This window comes from Vanessa atalanta, chromosome 2 (genome assembly GCF_905147765.1).
Source record: "Vanessa atalanta chromosome 2, ilVanAtal1.2, whole genome shotgun sequence".
NCBI classification, from domain to species: domain Eukaryota; kingdom Metazoa; phylum Arthropoda; class Insecta; order Lepidoptera; family Nymphalidae; genus Vanessa; species Vanessa atalanta.
Window position 1 is genome coordinate 11,021,155 of NC_061872.1, and position 13,131 is coordinate 11,034,285.

The 13,131-nt window shown below is 29.2% G+C and overlaps 1 protein-coding gene across 2 annotated transcripts; it reads right to left on the reverse strand.

Annotated features, from left to right (window-relative positions):
• Positions 1-187: 187 nt before the first annotated feature.
• On the reverse strand, positions 188-9,343 carry LOC125072673 (leucine-rich repeat-containing protein 40). 2 transcript variants are annotated; one of them, XM_047683345.1, is made up of 4 exons: positions 2,041-2,275; positions 1,658-1,801; positions 1,167-1,334; positions 188-893 (listed from the first exon to the last, which is right to left on the reverse strand). In XM_047683345.1, exons 1-4 carry the CDS (start codon positions 2,102-2,104, stop codon positions 727-729), a joined length of 543 nt encoding a protein of 180 aa, XP_047539301.1. In that variant the 5' UTR covers positions 2,105-2,275; the 3' UTR covers positions 188-726. The 2 variants fall into 2 exon arrangements, with proteins under 2 accessions (XP_047539301.1, XP_047539292.1); XM_047683336.1 differs by lacking the exon at positions 2,041-2,275 and adding an exon at positions 9,017-9,343 and having other exon boundaries at positions 255-893.
• Positions 9,344-13,131: the final 3,788 nt, after the last annotated feature.

The window sequence follows — 13,131 nt, forward strand, 5'->3', positions numbered from 1 at the left end:
AAAATTTAAAGTGTATAAAAGTGAAAAAGTAAATTTATATCTAAAAGTAACCGAAAAATATAAACACCAGCACTATTATAGGCTAGGTATTTTAACAAACAATACAAATTTAAATAAATTTTAGAAAAATATTCTTGTTTTAAGTACCAAATACGAATCCATTATTTTAAAGATAATGTAAGATTAAAATCTTCTATTTTTATAAATTCTCTAATACAAATGTAAATTGTTAGAATAATACAAATCATTAATACTTATCTAATTATCATAAACGACTAGCATTCAATAAAAAGAAAGAGATCAACTCATAGTTGATCTAATTGCTTTTATTAAAAGTTATTTTAACATCAAAATATAAAATAATCACAATTTTTAATAAAAAAATTTATATAAAAATATGAATAATCGTAAACATGCTGTACATACATGTCTATGTCATATCTCTTACAGTTTGCTTTACTGAGTACAAAATTCTTGAGCACATAGTGTAACATTTATATTTATGAATATATTCTATATAGAAAATCATATACACTTCATTTTGTTATGCTTATTTAACTACATGCTTAAGAAACTTAATAAAGTTCTCTTTGCACAAGGCTAAATCACAGTTGAGTTAGGACCAGGTTATCATAACCTTCTCGTTGATGCCTAATTGCACCAGTCCCTACACTTCGCTTATCTATTAAGATGAATGTAAGTCTTGTACACAGGAAGTTAAATCTTTTACATGATGAGATCTTCCTCCCAGTCTTCTTTTTCTCTTTCTGAAATAGATATCGAAGGTCGGCTCAGCTGCTTTAATTCCTCATATGTTCGAGGTGGAATAGGATTGTCACTTAGGTCTACATATTCAAGGGCTCGAGATCTTGCTAATCTGTCCACATCGACTTCTGCAATTGAAAAATATATTGATTTTAGTGTGATTGCTTTAAAATTAAGAATCAACATTAGATTAACATATGTAGTATTAATATCTGAAGTTAAATCAGAGCTTATAATTACAATATAAGAAATACAAATTTTAAAAGTAAAAGTTACAAATAGATACAATTAAACTTTGGTTTGATTTGTATTAAGATATTTTTTCAGCACTAAAAAAATATCTTATATCAAATAAGAAAATTACCTTTATTAATATAAAAAAGATAAATGAATTTAGGCACCTATGATTTGATTATGGTGTGCTAATAATGTGTGTAGACTTGGGCACTGGCAGGCAATGGCTGGTAGAGCTACAAATGAGTTGTGCGAGATGTCCAAACGCTGCAAACACGCCAATGTGCAGAGTTCATCCGGTAGCTTGGCTACTTGATTATTTGATAGGTTTAGATCTGAAAATATAAAAAAATGATTTTATAAATGTTTATTTTTTCATTAGTTTATTATATATTATAATAATTTTCATTTAAATAGTAGTTATAGCACAAATATTTCTTTTGCTTTTGTTTAGTTTCATGCTAAATTCTGAAATAATTTATTGGACATTTATCAAAAGAAAATAAAACAGACTTTAATTAATCCAACCCTAAACAATTTTTCTAGTTAAGTCACTAATTCAAAACCAAAATAATGATACTGGTTATCATGACACAATGACATTACATAGTGATAATTATGGATAATTAAAATCTTAATTTATTTTGTGTCATCTTACCTGTGATTAAACTAAATTTAACAGTAAACTTTGGTGGAATCTTTGTAATAACATTCCCACTTAGGTCGCAGCTCTTGAGCTCAGTGTGTCGCATGAGGTGATATACTGCATCAGGTACTTGCATTAGCTGACATTCTGACAGATCTGTAACAATTAATTTTTTTTTAAATATATATGTGAAAAGTAAACATAACTTTCTTGTAATTGATTTTATAAATATATTTACTTATATGATTATAAAATAAAAAATCATAAGTATTTTAATCGAATTAGTAATAATCAAATGAGTTTAAATTTTTATACTTAAAAGACAAACACTAAATATGTTTAATACTGTACTTGTATTGTACTGTACATAATCATTAATTTAAAATTGAGGTTACCTAATTCCTGTGTTTCTTGTGCATTTTCACATCTCAAAATCACTCGTGTGACTGCTAGTGCCATTGTTTATGATTATATTTATTAAGAACACTTTGAAATTAATATGAGTTTTTCGTGATACTTGACCTATTAAAAATTCTAATAACAGAGATATTTAAAACGCAACGAGCGAATGAGTATTTTTAACGCTTTACACTTACAAGCTTCTAGTTTCTCAAGATTCTATTTATAAATGTTTACGAAATGTTATCTGTGTTTTAACTTTTTGTCTAACCTAGAATTTCAAATATATGTAAATATATATATTTTGACGGTTATTTTTGATACTATAATACTATTTGTAGAAACAAGTTATATATTAGTTCTGAGATTGCTTTTTAAGCAATTATATTTATTATTTACAATACTTTTGTGGCATTATTTATAATTATTCTTATTTTGACAGTTGTCAGTGAACATTTGACGTTATCGTGTTAACTGCTGTCAAGTAATTATGACATTTAATTCTTCGAAAATACAAAAATATAGTTCAGAAAATGTAATGTAAATATGTTGTTATAATTGAAAAAATAAATAACTCATTATATTATAATGGCAATTATGCTAATAAATTATACTATAACTGGTGAAATATATTTTACGTAACAACATATTTTTAATTCTACTTCCGGATCATATCGGTCTTAATGTTAAACATCGATAATTTATAATATCGAGCAAAATACTTTTTAGCTAACGTTTGCTTGACATTTGATGCACAACTGTGAGCTTAGGAAACTCTATGATATTTTTAATGCTTTCAATTATTTAGATCATGAAAATAATTTTTATATAAGTAAAAAATATGCTGTAAAGCCTTTAATATAATTGCAGACTGTTATTATATAAAAAAATGTGTTATATGTGTTGTGGGATCTATACTAGAAATAGGTGTTCCACACGGACCAAGTTTTGGCCTTTGTACATATATTTTTCGTATATTTTTACGATTATTTTAATAATCTCCTATCTATGTTAAGGTTAAATTCGATATAACTTATTTGTTTATTCTATTTTATTACTTTTCAATCTAGGCGAAGAAAAAGCTAATTATTACGATATAATTAGTGCATTATCAATTATTATACAAAAATGAAAAAGCGTAGTGTTAACCCTACTTAAAGTAAGAAATCAAAATGTTAGGATAACTGTACGTAAACAATATACATTATGCAATATTGTATACTTAAAATGTTAGTGTCACAATTATCATCCCTACATGAAGACTTAGCTCTGTAGGATAGGTAAAGTTGGACATATGACTGATATTGATACTGATCGGTTTTGTATATCTTTATATAAATATTATTTCATACAACTTATAGCTTACTATAGTATAGTATTATAGATATTTAAATTATTATAATCTTGAGTATTAGAGCTGTACCGAGTACGGAAATAAATACATTTATAATATGTATAATTGTATATCCATCTAGTATAAATTAAAAATGTACCTATTTATTTATATTATTCTATATAAGATATTAAGATAAAAAACTAAATATGGCCACCTGATGGTAAGAGGGCAATTGGACACCACCGTCCGTTACATTGGCGCCGTAAAAAATATAAACCATTCCTCAAAACAAAAATGCGCAACAAACCTTTTGAACTAAGCTAATATATTCCTTATGAGTAGTTACACTAGCTCACTCACCCCTCAAACCGGAACACAACAGAACTGAGTTTTGTTGTTTGGCGGTACAATATTTGAAGAGTGGGTAGTACTTATATAGACGGGTTTGCACAAAACCGTACCATCAAGTTATTAAATAGTAATTAATAAATTATCCTCGTTTATTTTCATTTAATATGTTTGCAGAGAACTATTAGATATATATCTTTATAGTGATATTTTTTATTTAATTTACATGTTTTGTTGTAGTAACTTAGATTTTATTTTATTTTATGCTTCAGATTTTTGCTTTACAAGAAAAAATACTTATAAATAAAAATAATCGAAAAAAATATGTTTATAATATAAATAATAATTAAGGTCTAAATTTAAATAATTCTTAAATAAATAACAATTGTTTGTAGTTGACGCACCTATGCAATTTGATTGGCGGTTGAGAATAGCTGTAATTTTATTTTCGGTTCGGTTCTTCTCGTAAATATTACAAACTAAACTAAATAAAAAAAAAGTCTTTGATTTAAAAAAAAAATCTGAATATAATTAATAATATTGACAACAATAAGCTTAAAGAGATCTGTTGCTTATATAAACATATATATGTATATTTAAATACTTTAAGATTTGAATCTTCTTCAATATTTGTACAATTTTAAATAAGGAATTGTCTCGTTTCCGCAACGACATATGAAAAATATTTATTGTTATGTTATTGGCAAATAAAATTGTGAAAAGTTTTACTTTTTATGTTTCATTGAATCATACCATACACGATTATCCAACACGGAAGTATATTTAACGAGCAGTGACCTCAAGCCGCCAGTTTGGCTATATATGGCAGAAATTGTTCAACTAAGGCCAACGCGTTCTTTCCTAGAGTTCGTGCTTATAAGTCATCGTGTACTGGCCGAGGATGTTCTAAATCGATCAAATCACATGTATGTGTAGACAAGTGCTAAGACATATTCGTATGGAACACGCAATAAATCCATGTGACGCGCGCCTTCCGCATGTTAGAACATTCATTGTGCTCATACGCTTTGTCTTCCGGGAGTTGATATGGATGTAATATAGAATGAGGAAACTCTAAAAAACAGCTTAGATTACATTTAATGAACTAAGCTAAGCGTATCCATCCACTTAAATATGTAAGGTTTTTTCCGATGTAACGATATTAGTCATAGGATTGCGACATTATTAATCGTTTCGATTATTATAAATTAAGTCATTCATCCAATGCAAGGGTCTGGCTTGTATTGAGGGTTTCCTAATACTTAATAATTAATACCAACAATTGATTTTAAGGTAACGAGTTTTGTTTTAATATGATTGCTTTTTAAATCAAAAACGGAACACATCGAAGTCAAGGATTAATAGCACTATTTCTGATTAGGCACACGCAAGCGAAACCGGCGGGTCGCGTGGCTGTCCTTACTCACGCTTACCTACGAGCTACTGCGCACTAGACTCCCTTCTTCAAATACCTAACGTTAAGTAGGTACGTTACACTAATAATAGAGATTACGAACGTCTACAAAAGCTGCCAAATAATTTAATTTAATTTTTAATTAATATTTTGACTATTTATGAGTTAAAATACCACGTCACCCTTAACCACGTCATTATGATCAGTGTAAGGTTGCTTAAAAACTTCTGTATCACCTCACTTGTTTGTGTTTTGTGTTAAAAAATAATCCTAAATATAAGTAAATTCGAGGTCTCAGATCAAGTTACGGTTTAAGCGACGATAGAGCCATGTTAGAACAGCGTTGTGAACTCATAATGTCTTGTTATTACATAAGAGTATTGTTCTCCAAATCGGCTTTATAAATTATTAAAAATTTCTATTTTGTCATCATCTAAATAGCATATACAACAAATTTTAAAAGTATGTGATACGATTTTTAGGCTTATTTATGAGAAAAGTCCATCTCATAAATTAAAAAGTTGTTAATTTAATTAAATAATGATTTCAAAAAATGATTATATTTAGTAACAAAAACATTAAAAATATCGTCGTAGAATTGACCTCGAAAGTTACAAAATTTTTGCGCAATTTTTTTTTTATTTATGAAATGTAGGTTAAAGAGTAACATTAAACTTTGCGTTATATTACTTTTTAATTAAAGATATAATATCTGTGATATGAACAAAGAAATACATTTATATTTTTATTAATATAAATTTCAGACATATACTTAATTAAATGACTTTATTTTATAATAATTAATAATAATATTAATAATGTATGAGTTAAATATTATATAAAATCGAAAGCCCAATTCATTCAATTTCAACACTGTTTTCTCGTGGTTTCTTAACAACGTATTTAACATCCGACAAAAAGTGCCGCTCGTGGAAAGCTGTTACGCGATCGTTAAATGGTAGAGTCATTATGACGCAAAATACGGTAGTTTGGTTAATGTTTATCTACGGGGGAGTTTTTGTTTATAGCATAATTTACTAAATGGTTAAAAATAAATAAATATATTCAATTTACTGTTTTATAACTAAATATTCTGGTGACGTGCTTCGTTGCGTTCGATCTATGATGATGGAAAGTGGAAACCTTAATGGTGCAATTGACTATATTTATCAAAATATGTCAAGCATTCCTCGATAACTATAATTTTCTAAAAAATAATCTCAAAAATAAAATTATCTTTACTAACAAAATCAATATTACGATATTAGCGAATTTCCTAATATTTACGTTAAATTGAATTGGCGGTTTAATATCATATTAAAAATTACATACTATCGGTATACCGTAAATTACTATATTTAAGATGACTAGGGACTAGGGAATATTTCAGTAAAGTGTCAATTGCAGATATATATAAATAATGCAATCAATTGTAATCATTATTATAATACACACCATACACACACCCAAAATATTTTTATGCGTATTTAAATACGCATAAAAATATTTTGGGTAATTTATTTATAGTGTGTAACTAACATATATTAAGTAGAATCTGGGACAAAATTTAAATTTTGATCCAAACGAACGGTTTACATCACAATTAATGACTTGTATGATTATACGGTTTTCGCATTTAGTTGTAATTTAACACAGTGTTACAACATTGTAATACGTAATGTAACGCCATGCTACTATATTAGACGTTACAAGTATAACAAACAATATACAATAAAACGTTAAAATAAAAATCATATAAATATATTAATATATAAAAGAAAGTGGCGTTAGTCACACTACTTAAAACTCAAGAACAGATGAACCGATTTGGCTGAAAATTGGTGGAGAGGTAGCTTAGAACCAGGAGACGGATATAGGACGGACAAACTTACATTGCTAAATGATACCTCTGCTGAAGATTTCTCGGAGCAATTGTTTATTATCGTAATGGTCGAGCACCTGTCGACGAATCGAGCTCTCATTTTCTCAGAATTTCCGTAAATTTGTCTCATCGAAAGATGAACTCATCAACAAAGTATTACTAAGCAATTTTACTAACCACAAAAATAATGAAAGGTTGAAAGAGCGAGAAATTTTGGCGGCTAAGAATAAAGATGTAGATGACTCAAACTACATAATTTCCGATCCATTTTGCATTCGCTACGACCATTAACAAATCACAAGGCCAATCTTTGAAAGCTTGTGGTCTGAATCTAGATAATCCATGTTTTTCCCATGGTCAATTATATGTACCATGTTCACGGGTCGGAAGACCATCTGCGTGATTTGTTCTTGCGCCTGATAATAAAACAAAAAATGTCGTCACTATGTGCTTTAGCGGAGAGTTCAACCTATGCACCAAAAGAATCATTAAAATAATTGTTTTTGTTTTTAATTTATATTTATTCATTCTATTATTGTATCTAAGGCAAAACAAAGTTCGTCGCGTCGTCTAGTTTTCATTAAATATGGAAAGTATAAGAGTTAAGAGTAAGTATTTACAATAACAACAGTTATTGTAAGTACTTGCTGGTATTAAGCTCAATCTAATTTGGCAGATTATGAATTTGCTTTTTAATATTGCTAAAAAAGTAAGGCTAAGTTATATTTTTAGTCTTACTAAATTAGTTTAGTTTCAAGATTATGTACTACAGTCTTGGCACTATCTCGTTGAAAATCATGGTATTCGATTTAATATAAAATTTTAAATTATTTTAGTAAATTTATCGATTTTTCATTTAAGAGTTTTGAGAAAGAATGCCTTTCACATAATAGTTGAGAAATGAAATAGTTTTTTATGAATAGGTAGGCTATTAACAGATAATCTATTTTATAGTTTTTGTTATATGTATATCCAGATATTTATTTTCAACTCTACATTCGAACCTAAATCGTAGTTAAAATTCGAGGTTCGAGCTCGAGGATAAACAAAAAAATATGTTGAACTAAATAGTTAATACCTAATTAATTAGCCTCGATTCGTTTATAAAATTATCTTGATATTGATATTTTTTAAATCAACGACACATGATTTCATGTTCTCATTTAAAAATTGTACATAATAATTTTTATTTTAATAAACAATCTTTAGTGGATTAGTATAATAGTCTCATTTTAATAATAGATAGTGGGTCAAGGTCGTTCACGATCAGTTCATTGACAAGATATTGCTTAATGATTCGACCCACAATACGCAACCTAGTTCAATAACGGTCAGTTTCTTTATAGTCGCATATGATTTTATTTGAGTTTCATACGACGTAGTTGCCAAGATAAGATAATATACTTAGACGTAAATGAAGTAGGTGAACAAAGCGATTAGGCAAATCGTAAACCGTGTTTTTAGGATGGTTTAATGAACCCTATCAAATAATGTTTACGTGAAGATTTATTGTTTTCTTATTGTTATTGTTTTATAAACAAGCGACGATCGAATACTTTTTAAAGTGTATTTTAGTATGTACTGTTGAGTATATATATATTCCTTATTTAATTCGTTGTACTGACTACTGATATTAAGAATATACAGAAAGGAGAATTAAAAAAGTGTGTATAGAAACTTTTAAATAAATGTAGAGCAAATATTACGTAGAACATAATTATAGACTCTAAAGAATTAAAAACAACTATATATTTATTTCAAACCAATGTTTTATTAAAGACAATAACAATGAGTCAGAATTAATCCTTAAATATTTTATAAGGCTCTATTACCTATGTTGTATTTTATTCGAAATTTTGTTTTAATTATTTAAATGTTATTGTTTCAGAATTATATAATATAATAAAGTTTATTGTGGATAGTCTTCATTTATTAATTGTTTCACGACGACAGAAAAATCAAAACAACGCAAGCAAACAAAGATTTACTAACCTAGTTGGCTATTCTCTTGCGCATCCTCACACCTGCCTACAACTCTGATGATAGCTCGTCCAGCCAATCTTGCGCATATCATCATCGCTGGTGCTCTCGGGTCTCCCTCTTCCGCCTCCGCGGGTAACCTCGTACCATCGTAGTCCGTCGGGGGCCTCATCACTGCACTTGAAAACACTGCACTCCTCAGTTTCAGTGATCACTGGTAATATATCACAAACGCCTGACGAGATCCAAGTGGGAGAAATAACACGTATTTATATTTTCTTTATACACCGCTCCGAAACGCAAAAGCGCCTGGGTGAACGGCAACACTTGTAAATTCGAGCGAAGCGTTCCTCCAGCCTTTATATCGTCGCCAAAACAAAGAAGCGTGGCGCGTGAGCTAGATAGCAACAACAACAAACGCCTCTCTCCCTTCCACCGTTTGCGCAGTTGACTCAAGTTCGCTTTCCTCGCGGAAGCACGTGGAAAATGTATGGGAGAAGGATTTATAAATAATCGGACCCTATAAACAAAGGAGACTATTCTTCCTTTTGCTGCGTAAATGTCAAATAAATTGTTACTGCTACTATTATCCTAAAAACAACATTTGCGAGATTAAAAAAATAAGGATATTTAAAAACCATAGAATGAAAAACTTAATTTTCTCTTATTTTGACTTTAGAATGTCATCGTAAGCCGCAAAGAATTGTTATTAAATATTATTATATTATTTATTAGATTGTTGGTAACAACAATGAAAGCGTAAAGGATAGTGTGATTTTTCCTGCTTTTTGTTTTAATAAACTAATTGTCGTTATGAAGGTGAAAGTAAATTTCAAGCGGCGAAGTAATCATTTTATGAAGCGCGGTCAAATCAAAATCGCTTAAATGTGAAAAATTAAAATAATCCGATAAGGTTTTATACCCATAAACTAGTATATTATCTAAATGCGTAGACCTTATTTGTATTTGATTTTGTTTGTCACGTTCTAAAATCGTATTGTGATCTCAAGAACTCAGCAATCAAATGGCCTTTGTATTAACGTAATTGTCGATTGTGTGCAATCGTTGTGAGTTCAATGTGAAAGAATACGGGCTTGTTCGAATAAAAATTTCCAGCCTAATTCTCTGTGCATGTGCATAGCGAACATTGTTGTAACTCATTGCAGAACTTGATTGCTGTAATTTCACTTTGTGTATGATTCATTCTATTATAAAAGTAGGTAAATGTACCTGTATCAAATAAATTATCGTGTTTACATAATCACATACAATATCAATATAAAAAAAATATATGTAATTATTGATTTACTATAGACCTTGATTTATTAACTATCAGTTATCACACAAAGCGATTCAATAAGATAAAGAAGAAGTTCTTTACTTCTTCGAAGGTTTTCACTGCTTTGTTTTGTTTTTACTAAGTGAATGATCAGTGATAAATTTCATTATTATTAGACGATGGCTTAGTATCTTTTCTTTAGTAGGTATTTACACACGAGACTTTTGTCAATTTGTTGGATATTCAAGGATTTGAAAGAATTATATCGATGAAAATAATAAGGGCAAAGATTAATCGTCGATTTCCGTACATAACGTATAATTCAATTGTAGTATACTTACCTAGGCTGGATACCTACCACCCAAACACATCAAATAATTAGTATCGTTATATATCTGTTTGAAGGTTAAATCAGCCATTGTAATTACAAGCACATGGAACAATACATACTCGTACTAGCGATGTATTGATGGTGTGAGAAGACAGGTTTATACTTCATACAGTGTCAGTGTATGGTGACCACTTACCTATCAATTTTATTACCTTATCAGGTACATAGTCTAATCGTTTGTTTACTTTCTTAAATTTATTGACTTGAAATAAAAAAGATAATATTTAAATTTTAGTTTAATATAATAGATAAATTTAATCTTATATACCGCTAAAACATTTTCTTTTGTTTTAGTTATTCATATTTAACAACGAAACTTATTTATTTGCGTCAGTTCGAAGTCTGACGTCGTACCGGCGTCCGTTCAACGCACTGTTTTCATGTCTTGGCCAAACAGAGACGCAAAATTTCAACTTTGGCAACCTTGAATGAATGCCAAGACTATATTCCCGAGTCCCGTGCTACGATTAAAATCTGATTCTATTTATTTTTCGTGAAAGTAAACAAGGCAACACTATGTGGAATTTGTACTATAATTTTGATCTACAATAGGCATTTAGCCTACTTCTCGAAACTGACATAAAAATTCGAAATGATTTTTAGGGTCATATATTATTTATTTGGACTTATATCCTGTATTAGTGGAAGAATTAAAAATACTATCATAAAAATAAATTATGATACACTTATAATTGCAAAGTATTTTATATCTATGCATTCTTGTTATCTTATGGTGAGGAACCTATAGTTTTTTTTTATATTTCAAAGAGTATTTAATAACATTCTTGTTGATTTATAATTTTATATGCTTCTACCGGGTTGCAATATGTGTAGTTAGTATCTATTCCATAATAGTAGTATTTATTAATCAATGTGTGCAGTGTCTAGACTCTAGGTGTTTGTTTATATTTGTAAAGTATTGACTAATTTATATACCAAATAAATGCAAATCATTATCGAACATTCAACAACATGTTACAATAAAATGTAAAGTTTTCAGAACTTGTAACCTCGTATTTATGAAAGTAGCTTCCTCCTCTTACGACCTAGTTCGAGACGAGTGTTTATTTATTAAGAACATAAATATGTACATCGCGGCGAAATTGTTTCGCCACTGCAAAAAGCAGAGCGAAGAGGAATACTTCATGTTGAAATTTCCGCATTAGATTATTTATACTTGGAATGTCAGACGTTACAAATTACGCCAAATTAGACAGAATGAAATATAGACCTTTTGATTGAAATATTAAGTTTCAAAATATTTTTCATGGCCCTGATATCTCTACACTTGTAAAAATCAACCGTCGAATAAAAAAAAAGAGACTATTATAAGTATTACCTAGTATGTAATTAAAACATTTGAGTTTAAATAATTTTTTGTTATCTGTGTAATACGCGTGAAATGAATTAAAAAGATCGTTTACGTCTGTATTAAAATTATGAAGTGTTATTCTTACTGTATATCATCATTTATATTATTAGTATGACAAGATTCGTCACATGCTAGTAGTAACTATGACTACGCTTGTTGTGAGAGTCAGTGTGTATTATAGCTTTACTCTTATGAGTGTGACGCACCAAATTTTCCGCCATAATGCGACCGCTGACATTTCGCAGAAGTTTTTTCATCGCAAAATGTTGAGGTCGATCCTTTGTGCTATTTCAGGAAAAACTGGAAAAGAGCCAATTCTCACTCTAAACGGATATTCGACGCAGTTCAATATGCGCGAGGGTCTTTGCTCTGTGTTTGTGATACAGGAAAATAGCTTCTATGCACTTGGAAGAGATATTGAAATAAGTAGTTCGAGAATTAATTGATTATAAATCTACGAATTTTCTTTGTTTTGGAATATTATCCAGATGGGATATTCGGCCAATCTAAATGATATTTAGTTTGTTTTTATCGTGATCAATATAAATGTTTATATAATTGTCTAGGTTTGGTAGTGTTGTTTATTTCCAACTTTGTAAATCTGTTTTTTTAGTCTATTGCTGTTTATCTCTAGTAACGAAGTACCACAATTTTTAATTGATATAATTCAGCAGGTATTCTTCAGTGGGCATATACAGTATACATGTTGAACTAAAGGCAGATTCTTATAATTTAGTCGTTGAATAGCGGTGGAAGACAAATGGTAAAAATCTTCGTAGCTTCATAGCGAGTGATGTGTGGTGGATCACAATCATTCTCTTTTTGTTAATAAATTTTAAATTTTTAGGTTGTCTTTTAAATTTAATATGAGAAGATACCTTGACCAGTAGCAGTAATTTACGATCTATTTGAAATACATTTTATATTCAAATAGTTTTTACCCGCAACTATTTTTTTCCATACAGTTACGACACATAAGTGATGGATATCGCTAATACCACTACAAAAACAATCATATTATTATAATATATTTGACAGTTGTTTATACCCCAGTCTAGATCTACAACTACGTTTATGACCTTTTA